Here is an 18,162-nt window from a genome sequence, read left to right on the forward strand (position 1 = left end):
CGCGATAATCGACGCGCGAGTACCGCGCCGTTTTGCGGCCCGCTTTATTCCGCACCGGCGTCGTACTGTCGACGGGAAAAGAATGACGCGATCTCTTATCTCTCACGAGCTTTTGCGAGCTCTTGCGATTGTCAATCGCGATTACGCGCGTGATTTTGAATCGGGAACGAATAAACCGAGAACGTGCCGAGTTCTCTCTGCCTTTTCTCCGCGGCTGCGAATTCTCTCCTTCCTGAAATTTCTCTGTCTCTCTCTCTCTCTCTCTCTCTCTCTCTCTCTCTCTCCCCCTCTTTCTTCTGGTGCAGGATACATCGACAAGTCTTTTGGGCGCTCCGTGACAGGAGGCGCAAGGCGCGACTCACACGTGAAAAATACAGAGATTCTCAGCCATTCTCGAGTTTAAAAGGTTACACTAGATGGTCCCGTCGATTTTACTTCTCCCTCGCCTCTCTCCTCCAACACCGATTTCTTCCGTCTTTTTGCTGATACGCTTTCCGACGCTGTGCAAACCGATTTACGATGTACTTTGGTCTCGTCTCGTCGACTTCGAAGGCACCTTTTTAACAGAGAGATATAGCTAAGGAAAGAAACTATAAGTAACTTAGAGAGAAGATAATGATACGATACGATCCAATTTACAATTCGTCCACGGAATGAAACGGAACAAAAATATATATCTTCTCGTGTTTTATAACGGATGAAAATTTTTGGTATGGTAAAATTTATCACGTGCGAGACCTTTTGAAAGAGACGTATATGTTTTCACAAGAAAGCTATAAATTCAAGCACCATCTGTTCGTCGTTGGTTTTTATATACACAAGTGATATAAAATAATTCATTATAAATCATCGAATGAATACAATATAAAATTGCTACGCGGGTTAGGATAAGCAACGAAGGAGAACAAATGGTTCGAGGATATTTGCGATACAAGAGAAGATTGAGGCGACGCACTTCGCTCAGACGACCGGTATCACGAAGGCACTTTGCGCCGTAAGAAAGAAAATATCGCCACTAAATTGCCAGCATTTTTTTTCCCCCGCCACGTCATGATCGCGCTCGGGAATTCCGTGGTGCGATTTTACGACATCATACAATCGACCTTCAGTCACCATAAATCGCGCTCTTAGGATACCGTTCCGTCATGCGAGTAGAAAAATTCAAATGCAAATGACGTGTGGCGTAATTTATGAATGAACGTATTGAAAAATATTAAACTTCTATGATCGCGCTTCGAGCTGCACACGACTGAATATTTGAGATCAATTTTGAGAAGATTGTCACGTTATTATTCATTTTTTTTAAATCATTTTGTATAATAAAATTGAGATTTATGCGGATAATGCCTGAATATCGCGATTGTAAAAACGAAAGTTTTGTTTCGAGACTGTTTGATGAAAGAAACAAATTTATATAATCGTTTAATTAGAAATATGTAGATACGATGATTCATATACGCGGATTTATTGCGAAACTTTTCGCTCTATCACTAAATCAATGCTATATTTCGATATTCTATCTTACGAGGCACCTTCTACGAGGCACCTTCCGCGTGCTTCTGCAATAGTGTTGGATTAATTAGCGAAATTACCTGCTCGGTTAATTTTAGTTTCAACCTTAGCAAAGCGTGGGGGCTCTCTTGCGAAAGTTCATCGCCTAGTACGATTTAGTGCCGAAGTTTTAGTTTTTCCTCGGTTTTCCCACTTTGATTGCAATCCGCCCAAAAGCGGCTAGAGCGCTCTCGTACATTCTCATGCATTCTGCAAAGTTGTCTTCGGGCGTTTCCCTTTTACAGGTTCCCATTTTAGAGCTGCGTACTAAATTAACGTCGGAATCATCCGAGCCTCCGTATAATCGTTTTAGCAGGAAGATAATTTTCCGCGATAGATGTGTGACGGTTTATCATCTCGTTTGCCACAGATAAAGGACGAGGGGAACACGGGAGACACGGGGGAGAGAAACGCAGGGAAATTGCTAAAGTGCATGCTACATAATTGCACGCATCTGTTCATTACACAGGTTTCTCGTGTCAATAATTCTCCCGGTGGAGTGTTCCGAAAAGTGTCTAAACTCTATCCTCTCGCTCTGCCTCGCATGCGCAGACAACAAATTTCAATAAATTGATTCGTTCTTCGTATTCGAGGAGATCTCCTTGCAATTTTGTTTGAGAGAGAGCTCGCTCGTAAGAGCCCGGTTCGTTCACCCGAGAGACATAAAAGGAAGGGGACAAAAAGGGGACAAAAAGATTGTGAAAGAGCAGGTAATTAAAATCCTTCGACTGCTCCGCTCGTTGCGCGCCACGGTAACTGATTTCGATTCGAGTCCGCTGAATCGTGCGGGGAATTTTAGGCGCTCCTCGGCGGTGATGCCAGATACGTACCTACCGAACTCGGCTAATTGCGAGCGGAATAATTAATGCCTGCAAGAGCAACGAAACTCGACGCGCCGTACCAGCGCGAATCTACATCGCAGATGTGCCTGTTTTCTGTCACGCGTTGCTGCGTGATTATAATTCCGCGTAGCACGACGAGATCGAGTTAAGCCTGTTGCAAGAGCAGTCTTTAATTATTAATTTTTGACGTAAATCCGATACCGTCAAGTTCATTTTACATCCACAATAATTGGATTTCCAAAGCGATGGGAGTTATTCTAAATGCATCATTATAGAAGAAAAGTGATTTACACAATATGTATGTTTTTATTAAAAAAAGCATCAGTCGCAAGCAAAAATCTTATTTTCTCTTTTCATTTTACGTTTTATCGTCATACGATTTGCCGCATTTGTTTGGAAAATTGAAATATTTTTCACAGGTATATTATTTTGCGTTCAACGAATCGTATAATTTAGAATGGGTAAGACGGCAAGAAATAAAATAACAAGCACTATTGTATTATCTTTGCAACGGGCGCAATGGAAAAGCTTTTTCCTAAAATTATGCAGCCAGTTGTTCTTATAGTTCTTTATAAAAAGCATTTATTTTCGCCGCAACGAAATCGGCTGTATTCCATTTTATAAAGTTTCTTTTTTCTTTTTGCACCGACGAAATCCCCACGCATGCCATGGCCATTTAATAATAAGAATAAAAGTCTCGCTAACAAATAAGTTAACAGATCGTAAGAAGAATAAAGAATGAAGAAGAAAATTTTTAGCTGTGAGGACTTTATTTGCTTTTTCTATATGCATTGGCGATTGCTTTGTATTTTATATTAAATAATGATAGGAAAGAGAAAAGAAATTTTATATTAAAATTAAGAAAAAAAAAAGAAACGAATAAGATCAAATTGTTCGCAGTCTTTTATCTTGCAACAATAATCTTCTAATCTCGCTTTTTAATATGCTGTCGAGAAACGATTTTGAAACTGAATATATCTATGTTTGAATATTCAAATGATTCTATATACGGCGTAGTCCGTCGAGCTATCTAGTAAAATCAAGTTAAAATCATAGGAATAGGAATAAGTTGCTAGAAATTTTGTATGCGTTTGAGCTGTTCGAATTTGAGCGATTATGTCGTTATTGACAACGCTAATTCGCGATAGATTTGATTGGCGTTGAGTTAACGGAATCTATAATCTGTAATAACTGGATGGGAAACGGGGTCTCAGAGGGCGTCGCCCGAGTGTATCGATCCGATGTAAGAAAACATCGGTGCCTCGGTGAGTTATGCTTCAACTGCCAACTCTCGAGTATCCATCTCGCGCGAGAAAATATCGACGTATGTCGGAATCGGGCGCAAAACGAGCTCACGCGACGCGCGTAAATATCCGTCTTACAGCCCGTCGTAATACCTCGCCTTGATCGCTTCGTTATTTCGCCGATCGATAATTTCGTCACCAACGAAATGCGCCGACAAGCAAAAGAGCCCCATCGATCTCAAAACAACTCGATTTGAAACACATCTCTCTCGTCCATTAAGCGAAAGGTGTTTTATGGCGAAGACGGAGAAAATAAAATCCACGAAAATGACTTCTCTTGTTTTGAGAAGTGTGGAATCTCGTGATGAAGATAAGAAAAATGAGTAATGAATAGGAAGAAAATCCGGAGGTCCCGTAATTACTCTCGCCCTTAATCGTTTTATTTCGTCTAAATGCGTAAACTGGGAGAGTGGATTTTAGAAATAGGATATCACGTCTTCCTATCGGATATCGATAGCGATGGACGAAACTTCCGTGAGGTAATTATGAGGGTTGCGAAGACGCCACGAAGTGGTCGCAAAAGGTTAGATGGTGACATATATCGAAAGCAGTTAAGACGATTATAGACTATTCCTTGCGTGGCGATAAAGTTTCAATTACAAATACTGCTTTAGGTTTTTTCAGTTTTTCTCTTTTTTTCTTTTTTCTGAATCAGTTTTAATTTATTTTGAATCATGCATTTTTTGTTAAAAATACTTTTCAGAAAAAGATTTTTGTTACTTTATTATTTCTGATTTAGTATAAATGATATTGGATCTAATAATTGTTTTGACACGTGCAAAGAAAAAGTAATGAAAACAATAACGAATAAAGGGAAAAAAGAATATAAGCAGAAAGAGAGAAACGAGTTCTCTCTTCAATTTCTGCCATTTTTCTTCCTTCGAGCAAAGATTCGCTTGACAATCGATTAAGACTCCTGTTAAAACGGTGACATTCTTTACAACTCGTTTTTGTTACTTTCAGGAGTGGAACGACTACAAGTTGAAGTGGAATCCGGACGACTATGGCGGTGTCGACACCCTTCATGTACCATCGGAACACATATGGTTACCCGACATTGTTCTTTACAACAAGTAAGTTGATGTAACTATGTAACAAAAAAATTAGATGCGTCTTTAACTTTGTATCTTTAAAACAAAAATGTATGGATTACTAAAGTGTACGGTAAAGCTAATTTAAGAATTTACGTCATAATGAAAAAATTTTTAGAATATTTTAAATTAAATTTGACTCGTGAAAAATAAATTTGATTCTAAAGTTCAAAAATAATAAAATTGATATGATAGAATTTTGTACTGATTCTAAGTAAGACATGTATGTCTTATATAATATCAAAAAAAAAAAAGAAGACGATCTGATTAGTTAAAATACTAAAACAAGTGTAAAGATTTCTAAATGAGATCGTAAGTAAGAGAAAAATTTCGATTCGAGTTCTTTTGCGTTTTTTTGATCGTAATCGGGTATGATGTTATTCATCAATGCCGTAAATCTTTCGCGCCACGCAAACGATTCGTCTGCTTTTCATGCGTCGTTTTCATCCGCCGATCTCGGCAACGCGTAGCGTCTCCTCTCTCGAATCGTATCGTTTGTCACCGCGAAATGGCCATACCTCATAGGATTTTAGCGCGAAGTGGAGGGGGGACGTAAAGCCTCACTCGGGATATCCCTCCTGGCACGTCCTCCCGTTGGGCATTTTGAAAATCCACGCCGCGAAAACGAGCGGGCGCGGCTGCGATAGCTAGTCCGGCGTCTCTCTACATTGAGAAATAGGATCCTACCCTCTAGCACGTCGCGGACACTTTTACGAGGAGGATCGTAGGAGTCTCCTTCCCTTCCCTTCGGGTGGTCGGCTCATTTGTTCGACGGTGACGGAACCGCACCCTCGCCGCATTTCACACCCGAATGATCCCCCGCGCGTAACTCCGCGCGGGGCAATCGCGCGAAAAAGAGTTACGTCTCGAATATACAATCCCAAGGAGGTCGACGTCGCGAAGATGTCCATTTCGTAGGGTAGGGTAACGAAATAGAAATGGATGGCAGCGATTAAGAGACAATAAGAAATAAACAGCGCACCGACGTTACGCCCCGCTCGGCGGACGCGAGATATGTAAAGCGAGATTACACGATACGTTTCAACAATCCGAGTATCGGTTATGCGATACATCGACAATCCAAAGAGCATCCATTTCATTTTCGCCGTGAGTCTTCGCCGTAGTACGCGTAGTACTCCAGGCGCGATGATGTGATGCATAATGTGCGGTTAGCTAAGCCGCAAATTGCGTAAGTCCGCGCAAATTACGGAACCATTAATCCAGAACGGATCGAAATTAATTACCCGCTGATGCGGCCCTTCGTCTCGCGCGCAGCAATTATATCGCGCGCAAAAGCGCTGCCACTTTTTCGCCAATTTTTTTCATTTAAACACATTTCTTATAAATTGTTCGTAATTTCCAAATTGTCAGTTTTTAATGAGAAAAGTTCGTCACATAAAATTTGAGATAAACTTCCAACGGTTGCCATTGGTATGCATTATCTTTTAAAAGGGAATTTTTTTTCAAAGGCTTTCGGATTTCCAACTTTAATATAGAGCTCCATAAAAAAACGATAAATCTTTCGCTCCAACTTAATGTTCACGCTTCGACGTTCTCATTAAGAAAGCATTTCAATTTGCCGACTACGCGAACTCGGGAATGTCGTATTTTATTGAAATCCACCAAACGCTTTCGGAGATAAAACGTCTTCCCTCCTTGGAAGGGTTGATGACACTCTCGTGATTCCCGGGGCGAGAGGAGGGGAGGGGGGGATAAGCAGGGATGATTTCTGGCATCCGCTCTACGGACAATCGAGTCTTGCAGAGTGGAGGCAGGCAATCTCGTCTAAAGCGTCAAGGTGGTGTATCAAATAAACCAAACTTAACCCGCCCTATTAAGCTCCACTCAAGCGTGCGACGTTCAATCCGCCATTCTCATTTCCATCGAAGCTTTGAAGCCTTCCTGCCCCCATGAGTCGCGCTTCACGACATCCCTTACCTCGACGACAAGATCCCCTCTTTCGTTCCTTCCGAGGGAATACGTACGACGCTGATACATTATGTAAAACTCGGCCTAAAGTGCCGGGACGCCGCTACCCTCTCTGCACTCTATGCCGATATATCTTCCTTTATTTCTTCTTGGACGGGGCGCATTCTGAAATAAACTACCGCCGCGGCACAACAAAGCATATCAAATGAACAAACAAATTTGTGCGGAATTCCACTGCACGCGAATCATTACTGGCGGATGTAATTGTCGCGCTCGGGCAGGACATTTTGTTAATTTAATGAAATTGTTGACCAGACTTTGTTAAATTCACAAAATTGTTATGTTAAACAAACGAAATGAGACATACCCTCGGCTTAACGAGGTTATATTTGGTCAAAATAATTTTAAATTAAATCAGCGAAATAATTTGTGAGCTACGTAAGTTCTTGTTTTAAAAAGTAAATAATAATTAATAATGTGAATATATATATATATATATATATATATATATATATATATTACAATATAAATGATGCAGTTACAGCAGATATATTATTGCATCAATTATGAAATTGAATATTCGATAATTTGCTAATATTGAATGTTTTGATAATTTAAGAGAAATAAATAAAAAGGTCTGCTATTTTTGCAAAAACAAATTATATGAAATGAATTATTAACAAATTATTTAACAATGTTTTTTGATACATTAAAATAAATTAAAAAGATAATCTTAATGATTTAAAAACTATATTTTATTAACAATATTAGAGTTAATCTGAGATTAAGTCAACGAAATTTTTTTGTCATAGAAGTTTATTGTTTTCTTATTGATTTTCAGACTTTTTATATGACTTTTTATATATTACATTACTCTCCCATTTTTTTATTTTTCTTTTCTTGTTTAACATGACTTAATTATATGGTGTTTTTAAATTTTGTTTTTTGATATGCAAATTATTTGAAAGCCTAAAGTAACATTAGATAATCATGAAGATTCAAGCAATTATTCCGTTAATGAACATCGTGCAAGATCGTTATCGTTAGCGAAAATGAACTGCGATCGCCGTGCAGAGCCCAATAAAATTATCCAAGTCTCCGTGCAATCAGCGAAGTGAACATGCGTTTATATGTACGCAAAGGGCCAGCGGGATGGCGGCCAAAGGGTTGCTTAGGCACAACGACCCGACGGCATAACGTATGTACGACCGTGCCGCAAAATGCAGAGTTAAAATATGCAAGAAACGTACGTGAGGGCGAATCTCGTTACTCCATTATCACCGGATTACTGCACCTGCAGCTCATCCCAGACCGCGCCACGGTAATCCATTCCAGTTGCCTTTGCGAGAAAGAGAATGAGAGAGAGAGAGAGAGAGAGAGAGAGAGAGAAGAAAGAGAAAGAAAGAAAGAAAGAAAGAGAGAGCAAAGATGGCCTAGTAACAAAGTAACATTCGTTCCAAGTAATCTCATGTATATCGCAATTGCCTCGATACGCAATCGTTCCCTCGAATGAGACGTGAATTTGATATAAAGGGGGATGAATTTGAGAGTTGGAAGCAACAGAGAGTGAAGAAAAAGAGTTCTCCAGTAGCAGTAAGTTCTATCCAGGACGCGTTCAAACTCGCTTCTATTATATTTATGGGATAACTTGATCTTTCTCTCATATTCTCTCTCTCTCTCTCTCTTTCTCTCTCTCTCTCTCTCTCTCTGCCTCTTTTTCTCACTGAACCATTCAACTCGCATTTCGCGTGTGTCAACCACCGAGTGTCCTGGTCGCGTCCAAACGCTTTCCTGAGAGCGCTCTCACGTGCACCGTAACACGTTATCAATTGCGGGATCAGTTTGTTCTGGTCATGGATGCTACATCGTAAGCATCGAGATCTAGGGAGCTTTTCTCCCGGGGGAACGATCGTCGAGAGGCGTGGAAGAAAGGAGGGTATAAGTAATATCGTCCATAAAGGGTGCCTTAGCGCGGAATGTGGTTGCAACGATTCCGCCGTTCGACCGGAAGTATATACCTGGAGTTTTACCTCCTCGTCGAGGTTGGACAAACTGCCGGGTAAGAGGATATCGATGGTCCGGACGGGAGTTCGCTCGTTTTCTACGAGCAAGGCGCAGGAAAGATTATCGTGGACCGTCGATCGTAATGATCGGCGATCCGCAATGCCGGCCGGCCGACCGTCGTCGTTGTGGTTCGACACGCTCTCATGTCTCGGCCGCGGGAGAAAATGATCTCCACGGAACGACGGAATGCACCGCGGCGTGCAAATGGCGCGTCATATTTTTCCGATACGAGAGACCGACGCCCGACGAACGCCGGCACTTCCCGCGGCGTTCTTACGACGTTCTTATAAATAAGCGAAATAGGTATCGGCATTGTACCGTCATTTCGCACGATCTAACTCTTTGTAGCGGCATATTGAGCAACTGTTAAATTTGTCAATATGTACGTTTTATATATTTCAAGAAAATTGCAAAATCGTATAGGAAAAATTACGGACTCTGCGTTCAGCAATATTCGATTACGTTGTTCTTGGACATAAAATAACGTTATAATTTTTTTCTTTTCAATCAGCACGTGAATACTTAATGTCGTAAGAAGCCATCGTATTGTCTTATGATTCTTACTCTTTTGATGTTTCGTATATATTATTTTCACTTGATTTGACAGATGACAGCAATTAATCTCGCTTTTGTCTGTTTCATTATCATAGTTCATTATTGTTGCACGCTCAAAAACAGATTCAACCCCATCTTTTCACAGATATGAATTTCTTCTGTTTTCTTTGACAATAATTTTGTTTTAAAAATAATTACACACTGACAATTGATATTATACATATATTAATTTGTGGGTTTTATTTTTTTCTATCAAAATATAATTTATCCGTTTTTTTGTTTTTATTATTTATAAAAATCTTTTAGGATTGAATTACGAAATGTTATATATTGAGAATGAATCTTTTTGATACATTTTTCTTTTAGAGATGAATTGAGATTCGAAACCGCAAAAACTGCCCGACATATTTATTCTATATATGGAGAAAATATTATTATTGAAAGAACCACTAAAAAATGAACTCAAAAAGAAGAATATGTCAGAAATATTTATTTTTCACAACATCGCTCTCTTCACCTAAAACATTTTTATGATTAAATCAAATAAAAAAACGAAAAAATCATTTCGATAGAAAAAGAAAATAAGACTCACAAATTGATGTACGATACATTATCAATAAACTTTTTATAACACTAGATACTAGAGCTGCGCGCTTGCTATTTATCTTTTTAAACAGAAGGAGCAAAAATTATATAATACTCTTACACTATTAAGAAGATATTGACAATATCGACCGCAATCTACGATCTACGATCGATCCGATAGATGGCGTATGCGACGTTTTCACGTCGGCGGCGTATCGCATTTCAAAGGGCTTATACTACACGTGTTTACACACTTTTTTGGGGGGGACAAAAAAGTGTGAACATGTAAGCAAAAAATGGACACGGCGTTTTTTTGCGGTTTTTTTTTATGAGACGCACCTGAGGATTTTTAAAAGACTATAATTCCTCCAAAAATAGACGTAGAGACATGGGACAAAGACCAATTTTCTTTATTTTGCGTTCCGCAAATGTTTATGTTGAGTACATATATTCTTATCATAACACGCATATATTTTATATATATATATACAGAGGGAATGTCAGAATAAAATGTAAAATATCTCGTAAACTATTAATTTTTTTACATTTGTACTTTAATACTTTTTTATCCCAAATAAATAGAGAAACCGTACTGCGTAATAAAAAATATATAATTTTATTTTAAAAAATGGTTATCATAAAACAATTTCGACAATAGCGTCATCTACAAATAAATCAATATCACAATCATGTGGCCTCTTCGAAATCCTACAACTTTTATATAAAATATTTTTTTTTAAGGCATTGTTCAAAAGATATTAATACATTTTGGAATTTATTGCCGTGAATCGGATATGCGAAGATGTCGAAAGGAATCGAGTCCGAATTTTTACAAAGTGTTTTTTAAAACACTTTTTCGAATCAACTCGCCTTCGCTTTCTCCTTCGAGATCTTTCTTTTGACAATAAATAGCTTAGTTCTGACAAACAAAATATCTAAAGTTCTAATAACAAGTTTTTAATAATCCATATTAAAGGAGAACCTATTTGTTATTGTTACTTGTCTCGGGTCGTTAAACGTTTGAATTATGTTACAAAGAAAAATAGCGTTAAACATTACAAAGATAATAATAATTAATACAATGGTAAAAATGTATGATAAAAATGGAAAGAAATTAAAACCCGAGAATACTAATATCTACTCTAATGAGCTGATTCGAATGGCAATGTATGCAACGCATGCATGTAATCGCCACAACATTATTTAAAATAGAATACTTTGCATATATCTATAGTGAAAAAGAAGTGTGAGAAATGTCAAAACGATCAAAACTGTCAAAATCTTCGATGACAGCTGCTCACGAAGCACAGTGAAAGAATCAATCGACATCGCGAAAACGACAACAATAATTTCAATACATTCAAATGTTGACTTAACATGCGTTTTTTAGAAATAAAATGAATGGATAAACAGGATCCAAAAAACCGAACGGACTTACAAGACAATCATATACATATTTTGTCTATACATATAGTATTATAAAACATGTCAGTTAACTGCTAATAATTAACTAGATAGATAATATAGATAGATAATATAGATAGATGATACAGAATTCAAAATAAAATATACAAAGTTTGAAATTAATTTTTCCATTTCTGTACTTGCAATAAGATATAAAGTAATGAATGAAAATGAATATTAAGTTAATTAACGCAGTTGATTCGGCCGTAATAAATTTCGTGAATTGATAAGAACTGGTAAGAACGTCGTCTTTCATTTATATCGCCACTCGAGAGAGGAAAGTTTTTTTTAAGAAATTGTCTGGCCCTCCCGATCGAAGGAACGAGGAGAGGAAGGGAAAGACGATGACGTTATCATTAAGATTTGCGAGAAGACGATGCCGTCTCTTGTCGCGACTCTCGAAGCCATCGAGCCGGCGATGGTTTTACTACTTGTGCGGAGTTCCGAGATTTACATGACATGCTTGCGCAAGAAGCGCACCATAAAGCACGTCTGGAAGTACGAAAAAAACGTGATTAATTGAGTCTTCGAACTTTCTTGACATAACTCGCAGACGCGCCTGCCGCCTCTTACGGAGCTCGCAGCGTCCACTTTGTCTTTAATCGGCGAAGCGCAAAAATTATGGCCCGTGTGGAACGCTGTAATTTCTCTTTTTCTAAAATCTCTTTCTGGGCATTATATCGATCTTACGAGAATCATAATTGTAAAACTTCACAATGCAAAAGTGTGCGAACGTATCTCATAATTTACTTTCGAATAACTCTTCTAATGATATGAAATCCAATGAAATATTAGTTTAAGAATATTACTTTAAGTATCGTATATTATTTTTATTGCTGCGTGGAGAATTTCCCCGAGATAGTTTTCTAATGTTTACGTATATTTACAGGATAATCGCGATTAGAGGGATGATTTTGAATCGTTTCATCGTGAATCAAGTGAATGATTATCTTTGACCAATTGCAGGCGGGATAATGCTGTAGTATCCCAGATTATATAACGTTCCCGTAACAACGCGTTCCTCTCATCAGGAAATCCCGCTCGTCCTGAGAACAAAGCTTAACCATCGTCTGACTACGTGCAGTGATTAAAATGTCACTTTTGAGTTGCCGTTGTTCTGTACTATCAACCACGTGAATCGCTCTTATCGCTGTTCCATTCTAATGTTTACGCCAAGAACATTTTCGACTGTTATTATTAACGTAGCTAATTTGTAGACTATGTTTTAATCATAGGTTAATTTTTGCTATTTCCTGGCTTGCTCGAAATTATAACGGTTATTTACAAAATTAATTATTCGATCGGTTGTAATTAAAAGCGCGATCGACGCATATGTTGTGCGATTGTCGTGAGGATAATATTAATTTGATGATATATATATTTTTCAAGCCTTCGACAAATCTAATGAAAAAATAGAAAGGATTATTTTGTCATAATAATAGAAATATAAATTATGATTTAAAAAAACTTCAGGACAATTTGCCTTTTATTAAAAAAATAATATTTATTCGAGCTTAATCATCAAATCACGGATACAATTATTCACGAAAAATGTAGATGTATGATAAAAATCTATTGAAAAATCATATTAATATGTTCAATATGATTTTTATGTTCAATATTATGATTGTTATGTTTATATGTTCAATATTATTTTTTTGTTCAAAAAGTCAGTTTTGCATTCCGTAATTTTCGCTGCAACTTGCACGTGTAGACTAGGCCGTAACAGTTACGGCGAGTCGCCCTTATTTTTAGCTTCGCGTGCCTCTCTATACAGAGTTTGATAACAGAAATATAATTATCGGATGACCACAAAGTGCAAGAGACCTACATTAACGCGCAGAAGCTTGTGTAATAGGATTTGTAGACGCGCGAACTTTATCCAATATGCAGCTTTTGTTGCAAACAAATGCCCGCGTTCCATGAACAGTTTAGTTAACGTTAAACGTTAACAAAGTCTTACATTATGCTTATACGTTATGCGGTATCGACTTCTCATTTTTTGATCTCAGTTTCCTTAAGCGATGTTTTCTAATGCGCAACATTTCTTTATTAGAAAAAATTTTTAGATTTCCTAGCTATTTTAATTAATTTGAATTTTCTAAAAATCATGCTTTCAATAATTTGCTCGATGAGCTAAAGAAAGAACTAAGCTAAAGAAACTCCATCTTTTTAATTTTGATTTTCAAACTTTCTTACTTCGACGGATCAAAAATTATTATAAATGTTACTTATACATGTCTGTATTTATCATCATGTTGCATTTATTTCGCCGATTTGTGTATCAAAGAACACGTTTTCTTCACGCGATCGGTCACAGGAATAATCTCGACCTGCACGAAAAGCGCGGAATGAGAGTCAAGTGAAAAATTTACGAATTGATATGAAACCGGCATGAAATGGATCGACACGTATGGCATGGCAAAATTCGGCAGTAGTCGAATTATAAGAATGTCACGACCGGCCTCGACCGAAAATAGTGCAACAAGTGCGGTCGCGAAGTTACGATCGTGGCACTACGAATATCGTATTAGAAATTTCTGTAAGCGCGTTATTTCGACGAGTTTATTTCTCACGAGCACTGTTTCTTTAACCTCGCGCAATAACATCGGTGCTCTGGCGCTTATCCGTTTATTCGACGGATTTTCTTATCTCGTTTGCCGAGTGAGTTCACCGCTTCATAGTGTTTCATGTTAATTCCGCTCGAAATTTTCCAGCTCCGACAGTCTGGAACAACCGGATGATTTATTTAACTTCGGTTTAGATTGTTTTGGTAGCAGTGAGAAACTCGTTCTTGTGCTTCCTATAGAATTTAGGAAACATCGTCAATGGAAATAACATGCAACCGTTAACTGATAATATTGACAAGAAAATTTATTTTTACTTTTTTAGTTATTTAAGAAAATATATTATTTCAAGTACCTAAGAATGAAGGTATTTGCTAGGTAGTGTTTATCTCACGAATTAGTTTGCAAGAAGCATATTATTCTTAAGTTATTAATAAATTAAGAAAGAAATTTTATACTGATCTTTTACACTAATTTTCATGCTTTTATTAAGAGTATTATTTCTTTTTTTAAAGAATTAAAATTAATTGAAAACTATTAATATATTGATTGTTTGTTTGATAGCAAAAAATGCGACAGTGATATATTCTGAGCAACTTTCCACACGGAAAAAACACTTTTGCTGGCAAATCTAAAAATTTGACCAGATACAGATCTGAAAATAATTTTGTTGGCCCATCAAAATTATTTTGTAAAACACTTAAATATGATGATAAAACTGCAAATGTGAATACTGCAAAAATGTTTGATCTTCTAACAATTTGGACATCGTATATAATATTTTTGAAAGCCCAACAAAATCGTTTTCAGATCTGTATCTAAATTTTTAGATTTGCCAGCAAAAGTGTTTTTTCCATATATGATTAAATATTTATGTGAATTTAGGAGAGAGAGAGAGAGAGAGAGAGAGAGAGAGAGAGAGAGAAAGAGAGCACTAGTTAATTTTCTAGAAAAATTTATAGGAAAAGGATGGTTACAGCGATAGATGGTACAGCTGTTCCATGTTCAATGTACGCACCGAAGCGTACATCGCTTTGTCAAATTTTCACACAATAACATTTGAAGCGTCGCTTCGCTTTATTCGGAATATCGATTGGTACCGTTTCTATTGGCTTTACATATGGCAGGAAGCTTTTAACTTTCTAGCGTTGTAGATTCATTGCACGTTCGCAGCGTTTCTTCCTTGTCGTAAAACGTGAGTCTTGCGTAATAGAGAAAATTTAGAGAACGATTTCGTCTAAAGCGTAGTTACTTGCATATAGTAACTCTCGTAACAGAATGACATTAATATCAAATATTACTTTATTGAATCAAAAGTACTCAGTACTTTTGGAGATAATCACATGAAGAAATTAAAACATGTTCCAATTTCTGAGTAATTTCTAGGCTAGTTGCTGACCAGTATTATCTAATAAAAATTTTGTGATCAGTTATTGGATAGTTACTGTCCAGTACATTCAAAAGAATAAAAAAAAGAATAAAAACTGGCCTAGTTTCTAGTGAGTAACCAATTTTTCTTATATACTTTTTTACTCGAATATATACATAATGTTATAAATCGGCAAATATCTAAGTTGTATATTACACGTATAAATTTTTTTAAGCCTCAGATATTTTAGTTGTAATTTTGACAATAGTTAATCTTTGTTTTAATAAACAAAATATTTAAAACAATTGAAAATTTTATTTTCAGTGCCGATGGTAATTACGAGGTGACCATTATGACTAAAGCGATTTTGCATCACACGGGGAAAGTCGTGTGGAAACCACCGGCGATCTATAAATCATTTTGCGAGATCAACGTGGAATACTTTCCCTTCGACGAGCAGACTTGTTTTATGAAATTTGGTTCGTGGACTTACGATGGTTATACGGTAAGTATTGCAAAATATAAGATTTAAGTTAATCAAAATTACATTGTTATTTTATAATATAAATTACATTGTTATCTTATAGTTTTTATTGTAAAAACCATAAAGTTGCTTGAGAAATATCTATATAAAAATAATTTAGTTTCTAAGAGTGGTATTCACAATTAGTTCTTATATTCCAACAAATAAGATGATCATAAACTTACTTAAAACTTATTATTTAAAACGATCTTAAATATAAGAGCAAATTATGAATATCAACCTAAATTTTTAGTTACTTTATTGTTTAATAAATAATAATAATAATGTACAATTAAGAAGATTGTAGAAAAAATACTGCAAAAAGACATTGAAAATCGAATAGAAATTATAACGCAGAATTACGCTGAATGCAATTTTGTAGAAATTGCGAAGATCTCTACCAATAATAAAACTCTGAAATTTGCAATCTCTTACGTATAACTCAGGAGAGGATTTGCGTGGAATATTTTATTTATTGCAAGCTTAAATATAAACAAACGTTCTAAATTTTTTCAAAAATATTGAAGATATTTTGTCCATGATAATATTTTTCAATGATAAATATTTGTCTCTGTAGGCAAAAATAATTTAAGTAATCTTAAGTATATATATATATATATATATATATATATATATATATATATGAGATTTGTATTAAATTACATCCATATTTTCATGAAAAAGTCAGACTTCTGTATTTTATTAACAAATTATAAGTTTTATATATATGAAATTGTATTTTCTTTAATTTATGTATGAAAAATATATTAAGTATTATTATTATTATATTTGTATTGCATATACATGAACTGAAATTAATTTGTAACGATAAGTATACAATTCCTAAAAAATTTTTCAATTATTATTTTGTAAACATCATTTCATTATATGCATTTTAATTATATTTAATTTAACAAAATTTTAAGTGTTACAAGAAAATTGGATATTTTTATTTTAAGGAATGAGTTATTATAATTTCTATAAAAATAAATTTTAAAGAATGCAAATATGTATTTATCTATACAGAGTCTAAAAATTTATATTAACGGATTTTTTGTACGTAAGCTATTATATTTATTTAAATATAGCTGCATATTTTTTCATTATATTAAAGAGTTAAAGAAAATGACAAATTTGTAATTAAAGCAATTCAATTGTGACAAAATATAAATATATCTAGCTATAAGAAATATTTAGAGCTTCCTCGATTGGTTAAATTAACCAGTCTTATCTCTCTGTCTATGTTTTAGTCTCATTACGTTCTAAAAAGAAACAGAAGAGCTGTAATCTTCCGGATAACTTTATCCGACAGCTAATTAGAAGTAGAAAAATCGCGCATTAGTACGCTAAATTGAATATTTAAAAACTGTAATGCTTCGTGGATATTTCTTTTAAACACTAATTGCATATTTTTTTTTAATTTTGGGATTCTGCAAAATGATCTCTGTAATTGGCCGTAAACTAATTAATTTATCTTGTAAGTAATGTGACGTTTTTTTATTATTTTAAATAAAAGAAAGCTATAAAATAACTTTATATTTCTCCTTATTTTATACGGATTCTTTCTTTATCTTTTAATAAAAAATCTCTTTACTAATATAATATCGTAAAGTACAAGATACAAGCAAATTTAGTCTCTATATTATTATTAAAATTATCCAATAATTATTATACCTTTTAAATATTTTTCATTGATATTTACAATTTATGCAATAAAAGTTACATGCAACATTCCGACGATATTCTTTTTTATGCGTTCTTACTTTAGTAAAAACTTAGTGCGCGGAATATAACAAATTCATGTGTGTGTACATATATATATATATATAAAAGAGAGAAAGCAGTTCACGCGTTGATGAAACGTTACAATTCGACGATTACAACACGCGGCGCCTGTTTGTCTCGTCCATCGCATTTTCCTTCGCGCTCGGTCCGACAGGCGAGCTCCCTTCACAGACTGACGGATATATCCGTCACTGACAAATCCGCCTGTCTGCGAGAGTTTTACCGCTGTACAGCACCGCAGTACACGGATATAAATCCCACGTCTGTGCTAGGATAAGCCATTTCGACAGAGGAGCTCGCCCGCTAGCCACTTCGAAAACACACCAGTGCCGCCAGTGATCAACCCTGCATCCACTTGCACGGCGGATAGCTTCCGTTTCCGCGCTTCGGTTTCAATTTCCCCTTATCGGCATGTCTCGCGTGCGGATCGGGAGTATTTTCCATCGCGAGAAAGACGTCGGGGGCGATCCGGAATGGTCGAGAATAGAACGGCCGTAAAATTCTTAAGCCATGATTCGGATCGAGCAACGAAA

General features: G+C 36.0%; 1 protein-coding gene across 2 annotated transcripts in view; it reads left to right on the forward strand.

Annotated features, from left to right (window-relative positions):
- nAChRalpha1 (nicotinic acetylcholine receptor alpha1) overlaps window positions 1-18,162 on the forward strand; it is a 220,865-nt gene that overhangs the window by 96,454 nt on the left and 106,249 nt on the right. For both annotated transcript variants that reach the window (XM_089072411.1, XM_089072410.1), the window contains exons 4-5: window positions 4,661-4,770; window positions 15,646-15,826. In XM_089072411.1, coding sequence (XP_088928537.1) covers window positions 4,661-4,770; window positions 15,646-15,826 — 291 coding nt within the window. The remainder of the gene's footprint in view (window positions 1-4,660; window positions 4,771-15,645; window positions 15,827-18,162) is intronic.

Source organism: Pogonomyrmex barbatus, unplaced genomic scaffold, assembly GCF_055798465.1.
Source record: "Pogonomyrmex barbatus isolate J1 unplaced genomic scaffold, ASM5579846v1 scaffold13, whole genome shotgun sequence".
Taxonomy (NCBI): Eukaryota; Metazoa; Arthropoda; class Insecta; order Hymenoptera; family Formicidae; genus Pogonomyrmex; species Pogonomyrmex barbatus.